Genomic DNA, 15,948 nt, shown 5'->3' with positions numbered 1-15,948 from the left:
AATTCGCCCTAGGGGTTGGTTTACGTGGCTACAACACTGTGACTTATAAGCTATTCTACGTATACTAATATTAACGCTGACATGTTTTAATTTATCTTGTAGAACAACGCACCAGCCTACTCAGGCATATACTGGCTCTATATATTTCATCTCACACTATGAATCTCCAGCTCAAATCTCAATTTCTCAAGTACCCCATCCAAATATCCGTAGTACATCTATTTTTCCTTCCAAATTGCGGTTGCTGCCTGGTAAAACACATGTAACAAGCCTTTTTCATCCACCACCCTGCCCAATAAACACAAGCCGTTCATCTAAACAAGTCTTCACGCAGTACCATATAAACCCCCCCATTCCAATCAAGCCACAACACTTTGAAACACACTTACAATCATATCCATACTCTCACACACACAAACAACCCTCTCACCCTCCAAAAGAAACGTCTGAACCAATTTTTCAGCTATGGGAATTCCGCCTCGGCGGCAGCGACATGCACTGCCTCGTCCTCTTCCAACTCACAAACAACGAGACGGCGCTCGACAACCTGGCGGCAAACCTCTACGGCTGCGGCAAAATTTCGATTTTTCGGCGGACATATACGCAACAAGACGTGGACAACATAAAGGCGTCTGCATTTGACATTGTCGAATGCTTTAGTCACAGCAACGATTACGTGGATCTTATTGTTGCAAAAGGAGAGCTGGATATCAAGCCGGCGGCGGATGGAGAAGAAGAGCAGTGGTTTGATGATGTTTTCAAGTGTTCAAAGTTTCCGAGGTGGGTCAATTTTGGGAGGGGGGGGGGATTGTTGGTATGTTCAGGGGAAGGTTTAAGCCGGAGAAAAGGGAGGAGGAGGAGGCGAGTTGAGTGTATTTTCGATCATGTATTCACTTTGGTGTAACTTTAAAGAGTACATCGTGCCTCGTAGTTCTAAACCAGAGTATTATATTATACTCGATTTAAATAATCCGACGCTCAGTCAACGAATACATATGTCAATATAAATTCAACTAATGCTCCGGCTACCAAGGTCCTGAGTTACGGATGTACTCTTCCAGCGTCGTAGGTCTGTCGAATAGGAACTAAAGTATCATCAAAATCAGTACAAATAGAAAGACACCCTCGGAACTAGATGGGTCCTTACTTGAGTCGCCTCCACTGATCTCTCCTTGGCTGATGGACCGAAATACTCAAAGTCTCGCAGCAGCTGAAAAGCCTCGGAAATCTCCTTGCCCCACGGAAGCAGCATATTCAGCATCAGACACATGCTCATGTTTCAAAGTCTTGCCCGTAACTCTCAAGAAAGTCTCGCAAAGCTCTTTGACCGTATACCATCCCACTGCCAGTACAAAGTGCTGTCCCAATGCTTCCGATCTCTTCAAGAGAGAAGCAATGACCCATTTTCCCGTGTCACTCACAACATCTATCCAAGGAATCTCTGTTGTTTCAAGTAGTGGACTCCTCATAGTATACCCATCGCTCGTCTATATTTCTTAGTAAAAAGCACAAGTTCAGGTATTAGTTCGTTGGTGCGCACCTCTGACAGCATAAATATTTTCAGGTTCGACATGAAGCAGCCGAAGTTTAGGAATACCGCGGGAATACCAATCGAGCGAATGTAGCCTTCCACTACTGCTTTGGAATCGAAATGGCGAACATTCACAAGCTTTCCGCCGCTGACTATGCTCGGCGTTGGCTACATGCAGAATAATATATAAACCTGTTACAGCTTACTGACCTGAGGTTGCATTGCAGAGCGTAGACCAGAAGAGTAACTCAACACCAAAAGACTTGCAGGCGTCTGCAATGTATTTACCCTGTGCTATCTCAACTTCCGCGGATCGAGACACCCAGACTGTCTATGTATGAGCATGGTAAGTATTCTCAGCCCGGTGGATATGATGTGACTGACAATTTGTCATGGCAAACACGACGTCAGACCCTTCGATGGCTTTTCGTACTGCTGCTTCATCGTTCATGTCGGCCTTTTCACGTTAGATACTCTGATGACACTGAATACACAGGCTCCATACCTGAACCATCTGGACTCCTTGTCGAACCAGTTCCACTGATCGATCATTCTCCAAAGATCGAGTCACACCCCGGAGTTTGTATTCTTTCGAGAACGACGCATGTTGTAGAATGGATTGGATAACCGCACCGCCTTGGTTGCCAGTGGCGCCGAATACTGTCAATACTTTGGACATGATGAATATCGATTATTTTGCGTCGTAGTGTGATGGAAGGTATTGTAACAACTTTGAATGAGTTATCGTAACAACGTTGAATAAGTTGTCTGTTTAAATATCGGAAATAGAAACAGCATATCTGATTTGTAAAACCAGACTGCTTACTTATTAGACTTACTTACTATGCTAGTTAGTATGCTTTCAACAATGCTAGACCTGTTACCATAAATCCGGTTCTTACAACAGGGCAAGGAGGGTTGATGTTACGAGTGGATACTGGAGTCTTGTATGTTCGGCAGTTATGTACTTAATCAGCATCACTCTTGGTAATCAGCTGTATGGAGTATTGTTGCTAATACGCAAAGCCATAGAACACGCTTTTGAATACGCCTCACTAATACGCAGGTATTTGACTAGAAACCCAGCCTGTCAAGCCGTTACGGGAACTACCGCTCCAGAGTAGGTTGATTTATTAATATGACAACAAAGTCTAGGGTGAGTGGGTTATTTTGTTGTATTTGAGCAATGAGATGTAATGAATATTAGCTGTAGGAATAGTATTCAAGATGTTTCTATCATTGGCGTCCAACGCACGTCCATTTGTATTCATATTCAGTATAATTCATTGGCATCATCCAACAGCTTGTTATTTCAGCCTATACAGGTTAGAAACATAAACTTATCACTCAGGGTTGCCATATCACCAGTAACTTCTTTCGCCTGCAATGCAAAAGGGGGCCAAATCGAAGGATGGAGAAGGGTATACCTCTATTGTTCTCAGGCTTTAATCTGCCATACCTTTAGGGTTATCTTACGCGTGACGCAATAATGATAAATCTTCAACGCCGTACACGCAAAGGGCCTTGTATCTTTCTTCAACTCTTGGCTATATGACGAGGGATAGAGCCGAGAATACTCGCGGAAACCCCAGACTTCGATTACGTGGGGGCAAGCGCCATCTCAACGCCCGATTACACCCAGACACCGCGTCAGTGACTTGTATACGGCATTTACTTATCTCCATACCGTCAAGCCCTGTGTAAATGGGTTTCAACTTGGCAAGACGAACGAACTTTTGCCTCACATTTGAGGATATCACCCTATACCATCCACCGGGGGAGTACACGCGAAAGAATGCTATTGCTATGGTAGACGGAAAAGGCGACCCGGTTGCATTTGGCCGATCTTTGCCAATGTTTGTATCACCCTCATCCCGGGCGTAAATCAGGCGGGGGATACCGGGCCGATGAGAGGCAGGCGAGGCAACGTCCAATCAGATTTCCTCGAGACGGGATATATTCCTTAAGACGGGATATAATACGGTGGTAGTCTACTCCGTATACGCCATAAGAATCCTCCTCCGTAATTCCGCCAAACCTCAGAGCATTTGCGCCTCTTTTCATCTTCCAAGTCTACCTCTTCTGACATATAAAGCGTGCAGATGTGGCCTTGTGCGATAGGTGCAAGGCCTTTGGCGTCTACGGTGCTAAACTCAGTTTGTCTGACCATGACTCGAATGGAGATCAGCTTTCATCATGCTCCATCAGCAACTGGCACGCTCATCTCAAAGGAATTCATGAGTCTTCAGGTAGCTGCAACCTCTGCGCTTTCGTCATGAAAGGTTGGTGAGAATATCGGCCTGAAATCATCAAGAGTGACCTACAGAATTCCTCGTTCCCCTAGAAGATCCACCAGAAGATCTCTATGATGACATTGCGACCATCGATGTATATCTCAATGGAGAGGTTGAAGTGGATGTCGAGAAGATCAATCGCTCAGACAACGGCCGCCATAAAGTGCAGTTCATACTGACAATCAGATGCCGTGTGGGGGTTAAAACTTCTTCAGACGGCCGTGGGGCGTTATGTGCTCGATTTAGAATTGTAGATGCCGGTTCGTACCTCCGCCGAATGTATTATAGAGGCTCTAGCACTGACATATTCGCAGACTCTAATAGTTCTGTGTCGTAGGGTCGCTTGGCTGGTCAAGATCCTTTATCCGTTCAAGCTGTTCAGATATCTCGCACTTAGTCAAAGATCTGTAACGATAACCACCAGTCTTGTGTTGCTGAGTCTGCTCAGCTGCCAGCTGGCTTCTTATATCTGACCCTGCTGGTTCTACGCATGTTTTGCTTAAAGAGCTGCAGGAGTTTAAACACAGCACAGAGGGTCGCTATGTTGCCCTCAGCCATTGCTGGGGCACAGGCCCGAATCAGTGTACAACTCGGTCAACTTCACCAAAGCAAAGGCGTGGAATCAAGATATCTGAACTGCCGCCGACATTCAGGGATGCTGTGAATGTTGTAAAACACCTGAGCGTGCGATATCTCTGGATCGACTCTCTATGTATAGTCCAGGATGACCCGCACGACCGGCAGATAGAATTCGCCAAGATGGCTTCAATATATCGAGACGCCTATTTCGTCCTTGGCGCTGCGTGTGGCGAGTCTGACGCTCAGGGATTTCTTCACACGCGCCATTAGCAGGATGTGGTTACACTTACACCGTCGGACCAAGGTACAACTTTGGCCTTACAACTCCTACCCACAGAGACGGATGAAGATCATGTCGACCTCGTTTCCCGGGAACCTCTAAGTAAGCGCGCTTGGTGCCTGCAGGAGAAAGATTTGCCTCGAAGAATGCTGTCTTATGGATCCCAGCAAATCATGTGGGAATGCTAGAAAATGAGCGTGAGAGAAGAGGGCGACACAGCGCTGCATGGCAATAGCCATCTAGAGCGGATCTGCAAGACGGCTAACATACCGGCGTCAGTCCTTGCACGTACTTGTAGGGAGCGTTGTATAAGAGACAAGGATGTGAATTGTGTCGACTGGTATAAAATGGTTGAGGACTATACCGGACGATTCATCACAAAGAAGAATGGCCTAATCGAGGGTCTAGCTTGGTGCGGCAGTCAAGGAGCCGAAAAGTCAAAAGAGCTCGAAGAGTACATCTCTCCGTCATGGTCTTCGGCATCCGTCGCTAGAACAGTCCGGTTCCCTATATACAGCTGGTACAAACGAGCCCGCTGGTCCGCAAACATGTCCGATTTTGAGCCACTGGCGGAATATGTGAGCCATTCGCTAGACCTTCTGCACTTGGATCAACACGGACGTCTCAAGGGAGGAGGGTTACGCATCAATGCGCCTCTGTTTCCAATCACATCTCTAGAGCCTCGCCAGAGTTCACCACCAACTCTCGTTGTTCACTTTGGCGTGACCCCACCGAGATCATCTTTTACGGACAAAACAATCGGGGTGCGGCGGGAGTGCCCGCACGAAACAATAGAGGCTTGGCTGGAGGGCGGATTCGACAACCCACACGAGGGCGCCCCTCTCGACCAACTCTTCGTAGTCTTCTTAACTCGGCTACCATTTATCCTTGAATATGGTTTCATGGAACACCGATTCGGCCTCATTGTCAAGAAGACGGGAGACGGTGAGCAGTACCGGCGAGCTGGCTTCGTTGACGGGTTTGTTCTGCGGAAGAAATGTACTCCTTTGATGAGGCAGGCTTTGAAGATTTCAGGTGATCCTGACGCAGAGGCATATGGAGTTGCGGGATCCCGACGACCTTTACAGGATGGAGATATGCATAAATTGGGCAGGCGGCCAAACAGACTAGCATACGATGCGTTGCGGGTTTGGGGAACCGATATTACTCTAGTGTGATGGGACTATCAGACTTTTTGTTTGATCACTCTAATCAACAACAATTGAATGTTACAAAACTGGGCAGGTCGTTTGACTGGATAAGCAAAACCTACTCCTTGTGCTAAATAGCAGATATTAAGTATCTTGTGCTAAGTAATAATGCCAAGACTGGCCATATTTATGAGTATTATAGTTAACCCTATCTCATTATTCCACTGCACTCTATACTGCAGTGAATAAAAGCTCATGAGCAATGAGGTAGAGGGCATGGTATAATAAAAACAGGGGGCTTTGTAAAGCTAAATGAAGAATTAACACTTTAGGATTATTATCAAAGTACAGTATTCGTCGACAGAGATAGCGTCTGTTTGCTCATGTCGAAATAATGACTGGTTAAATCACAGCTATGCAATATAATGATACAAGTATGAAAGCGTGAAAGTGTCGTCTCGTCTCGTCTCTGATGCGTATCGTACAAGAATGTTTGACCGAAAATCGAGATATCGATTATATGGCGACTAAAGCAGAGTTATGTACTCCAAAAGTCGCAGGGACCGGGCAATGATGGCGTATTAAAGAATTATATATCAAGTATGAGTCGTGCAGCGTAATGTCGTCGATGAGGCTCAAGATGCCCCGGAATCTGGATATAGGGGTGGAACTATAATCCGCTCTGTGGCGTCGGGACTTTGGTCCAGTCTTTGCAAAGTCCAAATACTGTGCGACAAAACTTGCCATACTCGACTAGCAGATCGAATTTCCTCCATGAGCCCAAGGCATGATGGACAAGCCGGGCATCTGGATCCGTAATAGGCTTCGAACCCATGTTTCCGTAGGATCCGCGACCGGGGCTGTAAAACGTGTCAGTCCCCACGACAAATGCCCAAGCGTAAACGCTATTTACCTGAAGCCAGTGATTGGCAAAATCAAAGCATCTGCCACGAGCTTCGTTTTGCCTCCGTCTTTCAGCCCAGTGAGGGCGTTCCACCGAAATCCATTGTCATGCTCCAGCCACAAAAGAGTAGCCAGCGTGACAGCAGCAGGGCCGGTTCGTGTGAGAGGGTCGGCCCTGTTGGGGTCATTCGTAGTCGCATTCTTTTCCAGGAGCACCTCGGCATAAAGATTGTCCATGAACTGCTTCAGAGCCGGGTGCCCAGGAGCAGACGCCAGCGCCCATTGAGTAAGCTGGATCGGATACGTGTATCCCATGCGCCAATAGGTGTTTGTATTTGGATCTGTGTCAGCCTCAAGCCCCCAGATAAGGTTAACGGGCTGTTTGCCATTGGCGGAAGGCGAAGCAGCCTCCTCTTCGGGTTTCTTGAAGCCGTAGCTTTTCCCAGTGATATCATCAATCCATCGAGCAAGATCTGACGGGCCGACCCAATCCGCCGGGTGTCGGAGAGGTTCTGTGTCAATGTCGGCATACTACAGTGGGTTAGAGGGGATTGAATTTCAAGAATAGGCAGAATACGGCTCGCAGCCTCGTCAAGAGCGATACGTACAATTCCTCCAAAGTATAGGCACGTTACGATGCGGAAGATGTCTGCCCTCTCGACCGGAGTGAAGATTGCGTTGAAATCCTCGACAAACCCCTGATCATACTTATCCATGAGCACGGCGATTCCCTCGTCGTCCCAAAAGAAGTACGCCATGGGCTCACTGTTGCTGGGAGACGTGGAATACTCAAGCCACCGCTCGACCCATGGGACGACATCAGGCTTCCAAGTGTTGACCTTGGACGAAGCTCCAGTCTGGTGCATCAGAAGTGGAATGTTGGAAAAGGCCACCTGCCGTTCGCGTGCAAAGAGGGCGGCCGTGGACGCCAGACTTGCGGCCTCGACAATGTCTGCTGGCGGCGTCTGGTCGTCGGCGAGCCAGCTCGGAGGAATGTACCACGCTTGGTGTTGATGTCAGCAGCAAACTCTCGTAGAAAAGTTACCACCTTTGTGGTTTTGAATTTGACTCGGGTTATGTCATGCCACCAGTCCCGAACGCCACAAAGTTAACAGCGACTTACCTCCTCCAACTCCATTGAATGAGTGAATGTGCTTCCATACTAAAGGATACTGTTGTTCCAGCAGCCGGGCGTCAAACTGGGGGGTTTCCCTCCGCTGGCCGCCCGAGAGAAGCCAGAATGCCGCTGCAAAGGCCAGGGCGGACAGCAGCATGAGCCGCAGCCGCCGGCGCAACAGACTATGGGGGAACAACATTGGCTTATGGGCACAAATCAAATGACCTGTGACGCGCGGGCATGCGTGCGTCTTTCGTAAAGACGCTGTAACTCCGAGCACAGCAAACTGGCGATAGTACACGTGCAGTCAAGGCTCACGGGCTCAAACGAGTTAGTCCCTTCGCGGGGGGGAACCCGACAACTTGCAGCAAGCAAGCACGAGATACGAGACAATTTAGACGACTGTCTGTTTTTGACAGGATGACAGGCACGAGCAGTCGTTTGTTCTGGAACCGGCGAGGCTCAGAGGGTGCTTTGACCAAGGCAGAGCACAAGCCACGAGCCAGAGAGAGCAAGGCCAAAATCCAACACGTCGCAGATTCTTACAAGCACCGCCAGAACACCAATAAATCAGGGGCCAGACTGTGGTTCTCGGCCCTTCTCCGAGCTGGCAGGGGGGGTCTTCATTCGGCTACTGGCACCGGTAAGCCCTGGATCGGTGGCCCGAAGCTGCGGCTGTCGTAGCAACTACAGTAGTTTGGGCGCCAACAGTGGCGCAGCGCAGCCGAGCCGGGGCGCTGGAGAAGCTGGAAGGACGGGCGGCACTTTGTACGTAAAGATGATGCGGAACGGCATTGGACGGATGGAGTCGATCGAGTTGGAAAAGAGGCGTGGAGGAGGAGGAGGAAGAGAAGGGGAGAAAGGAAAAGGAGGAGGAGGGACAAAGACGAGGCAGAAACTCGTGTACCTGGGTACCGTACACACCACCCACCTGGTACCTTCCGCTGGAAAACTCATCAGTCTGCCGCACCTTCCCTTCGGCCTGGGGCGTCCGCGGGAAGGAGCCTGGATGGCACCTGCGCAATGCCATTTGCTGCGCGGGCTCGCCTAGTCCCGACCAGGCATCGATACGGCGACTAGCTCTTGCCCCCAAGCGCAGCTGCCAGGTAGCGCCAAGGTAGCAGTACCAAAGTAGTGCCAAGGTATAGTAGCTCCTCGTGCCAAGTATCGCCCAAGGCACTTTCAGGCCGCGTCCCGGCAGAGTCTCGACTTGCGAGAGACTTGTGTGCTTAGCTCCAGATTCGAAAAAGCTTGGCACTGCAGATCCAAAAAGCTTAGCCATGCCATGTATCCCGAGTCTCGTCTGAGTACCGGGTACCTGTGGTTTGCCTTTACTGTGGTCACTCTTTTTTTATGATTGTATGGGCTCGATCTCCGTCGGAACTAACTATTGATGCCATACTGACTCTCTGAGATGACGACTACCCAGTGTCTTACCGTGATGATAGGATCTTGTGTCACTGTGAATCGAACTATTGGAGGCTGAATTGAATAGAGTTGAACAAGAAAAAATATTCCAAGGCTCTATTAACGGGTATTACTGAAGCTACACTGACCAAACTATAGATGTACATGGTGAAACATGAGAAGTAATAAGAGAAAAGAAAAGAAGAAAAAAAAAGAAAAACGCGGGAGGTCCTTTCCTTCTGGACCCTACATAACCCTCGCGTGTGTTGTTCCCGTTGCCCTTATGTGCACCTTGTGTGTGCTGTGTGTCCGTGATTTGTGATTTGTGTTTGTTATACGAGTGACCGATCTCCCATGCAATTGCACCATACCCGCCGCACAATTAATCTCCTCCTGACCAACAGGGCCACTGCGACGCCCACGAAGAAGAAGACAACCTGGTGCAGCCTCCGGCCCAGCGACGTGATGAATCTAGCGTCGTACGAGTGCCAGGATGAGCTTCCCAGATGCTCGAATATGGGGGTTGTTACCCGCCCGTTGAGGCTGTGCAGTGGTCCGGGCAGGATCTTCAGGCTGCTCCGGTCAGGTTGGGCGGCGTGGATGACCGAAGCATAGTGGCAGCCCGTGCTGAACATGACAGTCGCGTAGGGGAGGCCCAGCCAGTGCTTGTTGTAAGTGGCCAGGTTGTTGACAATATCGCCGACGAAGCTATTGCGCCTGCTGGACATCATGAAACCGACGGAGAAGCCGACAGGATGAGCTTCAGGCGCCACGAAGTCGAATCGTCGAAGAGGGCCGAGAGCGCGGGTGCATTTGAGGTCCATGTCCAGCACCACGCCGCCGTATTCGTAGAGAAGCATGTAGCGGAGAGCGTCGATTCGTTCAACGGGGTACGTGTAACTGTCCCACATCTCCTTGAGGTCGGGGAACTTGTCCTCGACGAATTGAGCGGCGGTGTCGTCTGTCCACACGTGAGTTTCCCAGCCGGGGTGGATGTCGATGCAGCTCTGAACCGTCTCCTTCCACTCTGTCCTCCATTGCGTGCCATGTCTGCCGAGGGCGATGTGGTGTAAGACGGGGGGCACGAGGTCCTCAAAGGGGGACGCCGAGAGCTGGTTTCTGCTGTAGTTGGAAAATGTGACGTCGAAGCCATCTCGTTCTTGTGAGAGGAGGAAGCTATCGCGATGGGCTCGCCAGTGGAGTGGGAGGGCGGCCAGCGTCCATGAGGTGTAGAGGAGATGGCGGAAGCAGAAGACGGCTGAGAAGAAGCTCAGGATCGCTAACCAAAGAAAGGTTCGCGCTCTTCTTTCGATTTTGTCGTTGGCAGTTCCGGAGTCGCGCAGTTTAATCATGATGCCAATGCTAGACAACTAGCGTTGGGAGATGGAGAGGAAGGAAAGGGGGGGAGAGACAAATGGATGAGTGACTGGAATGTGTCTCGGCTCCAAGAAGGAGAGAAGGAAAAGGGTAAAAAGAGCGATGGTGAGGTTTTTGATCGAGTTGTAACACGCCAGGAAAAAGAGAGAATTAGAAGAATAGGAGCATTATTTGAACATTAAAGTTTAGTTGAACATGTTTTGTGTCAAGGTAGAGAGGCGTGTGGGTAAAAAAGGAGGGAGTTGCTCTGGTTTTCAAACTGGAGTAGCGGCGTTGAATCTGAGGAACAAGAGCCCTCTCAACACCATTACTCGATTTAGCTCATCCAACCAAAGTCGGGGCCCTCTCGCACTTCCGCTCTGATTCTGACATAGCCCCCGTTCCACTCATTGAATCTCAGTAGCGCGTCATTGGACAATGCACACCTTGCAAAAAGGAGCTGGCACCCACAGCCAAGACACCAAGTACGAAAGAGCTGGCGTGGATCGCTAACCGTACCCGTGATTACGGGCCAATCCTACACCCCTCCACTCCCTTTCCCCTGTACGGCGTCAACCCTGAGAAGAGTTCGACAAATTAATGCCGTGGCAGTACAGTACGTACTATTCAAATGGAGAGAACTCAAAGACAGATGCTGAAACATGAGATCACAGCTCAGTTACGAGTATGAGTTGTCTCGACAGTGATTACGGACTAGGACTAGGAGTAACTCGTCTACTTGGTTGATAAGTGTTGTCAGGGGACATACATGAACGCTTCTACCAATCAAGAATATATTTTCGAGACGAGCGTGATGGCCAAGGGCTCTCGTCTATTAGATGAACCATGTGTACTGGCGAGATGGAGAAGCTGAGCGAGTCAGGGCGAGAGTGTCAAGGCCTTGTATCCTTTGTCAACCCTGTGCGCGCCACGATATGCCCATTCGTGGGATTGGCCCGTCAGAGTGACATGATGAAGCCACGCTAACCCCCATCGCTTATTGCCCATCAGCAGCTTAAATTTGCCCCCAAAAAGACGAGGTCAAGGTAACAAGCCATGCGCATGAAATAAACACTCGTTCGTTCGTTGTAGGGCTGCCAAATAAGCCCTAGCAAGCGCGCGGCGTGTCAAAACCACGCAGGGCGAGTCCCGCCAAGCAGCACCAGCGTAAGGCCGTCGCAGCAATTACACGTACCGACCCGGGACGCGGACCCTCTTTCGCTCACCTCATGCAACATCATTGCCGAATTGGAGCTTGGAGCTGTGCAGATTTCGGCATCTCGGCATGGGGTGGTGGCGGTCTTGGCCGGAACGCAGGCTTGGCTTTCCTGGAATGAAAAAGCTCGACACATGCCTTGTACATACAGACGGGTACGGTACTTGGGGCTCGGCTGAATACGCTTATAATACGAATGTTGATTTTAAAAAGGCGAACCATGTCTTGTCTTGGCGAGTTCGACCATGTGAAAAAGACGCTTGTCTCAGGGTGGGGGGGAGGCTGTATCGTCGTCTCGGCTTCAGCTTTTGCAACAAACTGTTACACGAGGGAAGCGTGCAAAAGAGCCTCAAGAGACTGGTACCCGAAGACTACCTGTACTCGTACTTTTCAACAGGGTCCATGTCATGCTAGTACGAAGCAGGTACGAGTCCAATGGGACAAGTACCCGGTGCCGTTATATCAATATAGGTATCAAAGCCTGCAAGTGTCATCACTGGTTTGACAGGGATCAGGCGGGTCTGGCGAGCTAAAATGCCATGCCTTACCACGCTCAAAGTTCCAAACTCCATTTGTCATTGCTAATTCTGTTGCACTGTTGCGGTACAACGCCGCTGTGGCACGCCCCCCAGCGAATTGGCACGCTCTGAAATCAGATCCTGGCTCTTGTAACCCACAGCTCAGGCTTGGGCCAAAGCCGCAGTCAAGCTTTTTGTGGCGGCGAGCCAGCCTGGTTCCAGAACGAATAAGCCATGAGGCGGTGCTTGTGTACATGTACTCGTATGCTGTAGCTATTTCGTTTCCGGGTCCCCAATGCCACGTCGGTTCTGGCCCAGTTCGGCACAGTTTACTCATCAGTCTTACATCTTCAAACTAGGAGCTGGAACGTTTGGGCACTGACAAGCCTGGGCTGCCTTTGACATTTTCAACTCGCGAGTCCCGCTCTAAGCGGCTTAAACAGTCCCTTGTTTTCCCTTTCCTTCTTCCTCTCGTTTCCCTCGTGACTTTTTTGTGTTTTATTTTTGTCACGGCACGTGCTGGCCATGGCGCGCAAAATCCGCGATACCAGAGTCTTCAGGGCTTGCTATTGGCTTGTGGGCACGCGAAGCCGACGCCGCACCTTGCTTCGGGTGGCCATCGTCATACTCGTCATCCCTATTGTCTTACAATGGTTCCTCGCCTATATCGTTGGTAGTGATGCACGCCTGCTGCCGCCGGAGCTGCTACGGTCAAAGAACCTCTTGGTGGTGACGGCACACCCCGACGATGAGTGCCTTTTTTTCTCGCCCACCATCCTGGGCATCCTCGATAGGAACCGTGCTATCAATGGCGGGTTGCTAGTCATGTCGACCGGTTAGTTTGTCTTCCTCTTGGCTCCGTTTTCCCCGCATTAGACGAGGCTATGCTAAGACAATCGTCACTTGCGACGTGTGCAACTATTTAGGAAACAACTATGGCAAAGGCGAGACACGCAAGCTAGAGCTGAAAGGCTCATGTCAAGCCTTGGGTATCAACCCATCGAGATGCGAGGCATTGAACCACCCTAGCCTCCAAGACAATCCCCGGAAGTGGTGGGATACCAACCTCATCCAGGCCATCGTGAGGGAGTATGTCAAGAAGTGGGAGGTTGACGCCGTAGGACCCCTTTCTCCCCCTCTCTTTCACGAGCTTAGCTCGACGTACTGTGGGATGCTGACGTACATGAACAAACCGCATAGATCATTACCTTTGACGAGGGTGGTGTGTCTGGACACATCAACCACAGAGCTGTCAGTGCAGCCGTGAGGTACGCCACTCCCTTGCATTGTATCCTGGGCGATGTAACGCAATCCATCTGCTTGAACTTGCACTGACTCCTCATGGTCTTATAGTGAATATGTGTTGAGTGGCAAAGATGCTCCTCCAGCATACAAGCTTGTCACTACGGCAGTTCTCAGGAAATATACTTTCCTCTTCGACCTGCCATTGACAGCGCTATCCTTCACCTGGCGAATCATTTCCGCGGTGTTTTATCCGTCCTCAAAAGCGAGCCCAGACGTTAGCTCAAAGGCTCTGTTGGCCAATTCGTGGCATCGTTATGTCATGACGCGCGGCGCCTTTGCCAGTCATGAAAGCCAGTATACGTGGGACCGCCACCTGTACATGATTCTCAGCCGATATGTGTGGTTCAATGATCTCAAGAGAATACCGACTCAAATAGCATCATCATCATCATGATACATAATAATAGTAATTGACATGGTAAAAAAAGGGTTTAGCTTGATCGCCGATCTAGTTGTAATGACATGGTGGAATTCCGCATCCGGTCACTAATACGAGCAGGGGACATTGAGAGAAGCGTCATGAGCCAGCATGAACACCGAATCTGGAGTCAAATCGTTCATAGCAGCTTTCTCTCGGCCCCAGCGGGCATCAAAGCCTGTCCTCTGTGGCGCAATTGGCTAGCGCGTCTGACTGTTAATCAGGAGGTTGGAAGTTCGAGCCTTCCCGGAGGAGTCACAAGCAGCTATTTCTCTTTCTTTTTCTCTTTTCTCTTTTTTCCTTTTTTTGTCTAATCAACTAGGTGTTGGAAGACTCGGTAAGGATAGCCTCTAGTTGTCAAGGGCCAACGCAAAATGAAACGTGCAATGTTGTTATATGTTAGCTCGGCAATAGTTTGAAGGAGGATTTGCTTGTTGGCGGTCTGCATGAGCTATACAATGCAACCCTGCTCATTCATACAACTAGACTGCATCTTAGTCGCTCTTATCGTGGTTCTAGATCTTCCTAAAGCCACTCCTCCAGAGAAGCACGCCATTGATTGAGCATGGATCAACTACCGGTAAGAGCATTTGAAAAAAAATTCTTAATCCAAACAAGTTTCCTCGTTTGCCAAGCTTGGACCAAAGTCTAGCGAAACTCCAGACCAAACACCGACATTCAGGTGAAGAAATGCCAAGAGCAATAGCATCTCGGTTCAAGCTTCTCTGGTCGTGCGCTAGCCAATAGGGCTGGGCCCACCTTGAAAACAAAATAATAAAAGTTGAAGCTGAACGAAGGGCTGATGCTTGGCTTTTGGGCTGGAACAAGGGTTCGCAGCAAGCTAACGGAATACGACGGTAAGCCAATAAGCCAAAGACATGGTTAAAATGAGGGTTGTGGGCCTTGCTTCAGCCCAACGCCCATGGCCTTCAACAACCGTCCAGCTGTCGCGACTTTATTCTCTCTAGTCTCGAGGTCGGTTATTTTGGTAGCCTGGGGTGGGCAAATATGCGATTCATATAACCAAATCAGGCTACGTCTGTCGGTAAATACAGCATCGTGTGCTAGGCAAGGCTGAGAACCAAGGCGTAGACGGGGTGGACTTTTCCCGCACCACGTCCCCATCTGACCCCCATATTGTCAGTGCGCTTCTGACGCGATTGCAAAAAAGAATTTGTGACAGATGCCGTACCCCATATGCTGATGCCCCCAGAAGCGGCAACGCCTTGAGAGGTTAAGCGATAAGCGGCCTCCCCCTTGGTACCGTAGTGACACAGGCATTTAGCTTCGAAAGTTGAGTCTCAAAACATATAAGTTCCTGTCCTAGAAGTTCGCCGCCCTACGAGCCTAAAAGGGGTGTCCTTGGGCCATAGGTTGTCAAGTTCCAGAAAGCTTGGCTAAAATAGGAATACCAAGAGAGAGTTGACTGGGTGCTAACTTTGGGTATCACCCCTGCAGTGATTGACAACACACTATACCGAAAGGCAGTGCCGAGCTGAGTTGGGGTGTCTTCTTATCAACTTCAAAATACGCAATATTGTCTGATTATAGGGGCATGTGGGTATTTCTCCAATGATCATATTCACACCATCTACGAGGTACTATGTGAATACGAAGATGGTGTGGAAATCGTAGTTTGAGACAATTCACTTGATGTGCGAGTCAAGAATTTTGATTATCAATAACACCTGACTCGAAGCACCAGTGGCTCTGGTCTTCATTCAAAAGTATCATGATCAATAACCAAGAGGCGAGCTTGAAACGGTGAGCGGATACAGATGGAGGGTACCTGCGTCCGAAATAAACCGGTGCCTTGACGCGCTGCGGAACTCCTACACTGATCTCAGACGAATGCTACCTTCTGGATATAGAT

General features: G+C 49.6%; 6 protein-coding genes across 6 annotated transcripts; 3 read left to right on the top strand and 3 right to left on the bottom strand.

Moving 5' to 3' along the window:
- Nucleotides 1-493: 493 nt before the first annotated feature.
- On the top strand, nucleotides 494-870 carry Triagg1_4342 (uncharacterized protein; the record flags this gene model as incomplete). Its single annotated transcript, XM_062898735.1, has 2 exons — nucleotides 494-780; nucleotides 825-870. 2 exons carry the CDS (start codon nucleotides 494-496, stop codon nucleotides 868-870), a joined length of 333 nt encoding a protein of 110 aa, XP_062756849.1.
- Nucleotides 871-1,193: 323 nt separating this feature from the next.
- On the bottom strand, nucleotides 1,194-2,210 carry Triagg1_4341 (uncharacterized protein; the record flags this gene model as incomplete). Its single annotated transcript, XM_062898734.1, has 5 exons — nucleotides 1,194-1,487; nucleotides 1,541-1,683; nucleotides 1,742-1,858; nucleotides 1,916-1,988; nucleotides 2,037-2,210. 5 exons carry the CDS (start codon nucleotides 2,208-2,210, stop codon nucleotides 1,194-1,196), a joined length of 801 nt encoding a protein of 266 aa, XP_062756848.1.
- A 2,821-nt stretch (nucleotides 2,211-5,031) lies between these two features.
- On the top strand, nucleotides 5,032-5,862 carry Triagg1_4340 (uncharacterized protein; the record flags this gene model as incomplete). Its single annotated transcript, XM_062898733.1, has 1 exon — nucleotides 5,032-5,862. One exon carries the CDS (start codon nucleotides 5,032-5,034, stop codon nucleotides 5,860-5,862), a length of 831 nt encoding a protein of 276 aa, XP_062756847.1.
- Nucleotides 5,863-6,505: 643 nt separating this feature from the next.
- Nucleotides 6,506-8,054, bottom strand: Triagg1_4339 (uncharacterized protein; the record flags this gene model as incomplete). Its single annotated transcript, XM_062898732.1, has 4 exons — nucleotides 6,506-6,695; nucleotides 6,749-7,269; nucleotides 7,347-7,741; nucleotides 7,862-8,054. The coding sequence occupies 4 exons, from the start codon at nucleotides 8,052-8,054 to the stop codon at nucleotides 6,506-6,508; spliced, it is 1,299 nt and encodes a 432-aa protein (XP_062756846.1).
- A 1,540-nt stretch (nucleotides 8,055-9,594) lies between these two features.
- Triagg1_4338 (CAZyme family GT32) lies at nucleotides 9,595-10,614 on the bottom strand (the record flags this gene model as incomplete). The annotated part of the gene is made up of 1 exon (XM_062898730.1): nucleotides 9,595-10,614. One exon carries the CDS (start codon nucleotides 10,612-10,614, stop codon nucleotides 9,595-9,597), a length of 1,020 nt encoding a protein of 339 aa, XP_062756845.1.
- Nucleotides 10,615-12,877: 2,263 nt separating this feature from the next.
- Triagg1_4337 (uncharacterized protein) lies at nucleotides 12,878-14,051 on the top strand (the record flags this gene model as incomplete). The annotated part of the gene is made up of 4 exons (XM_062898729.1): nucleotides 12,878-13,187; nucleotides 13,279-13,469; nucleotides 13,553-13,620; nucleotides 13,706-14,051. 4 exons carry the CDS (start codon nucleotides 12,878-12,880, stop codon nucleotides 14,049-14,051), a joined length of 915 nt encoding a protein of 304 aa, XP_062756844.1.
- Nucleotides 14,052-15,948: the final 1,897 nt, after the last annotated feature.

Source organism: Trichoderma aggressivum (genome assembly GCF_033847375.1).
Source record: "Trichoderma aggressivum f. europaeum strain CBS 100526 chromosome Unknown scaffold_013, whole genome shotgun sequence".
Taxonomy (NCBI): domain Eukaryota; kingdom Fungi; phylum Ascomycota; class Sordariomycetes; order Hypocreales; family Hypocreaceae; genus Trichoderma; species Trichoderma aggressivum.
This window is presented reverse-complemented; position numbering and strand designations above follow the sequence as displayed.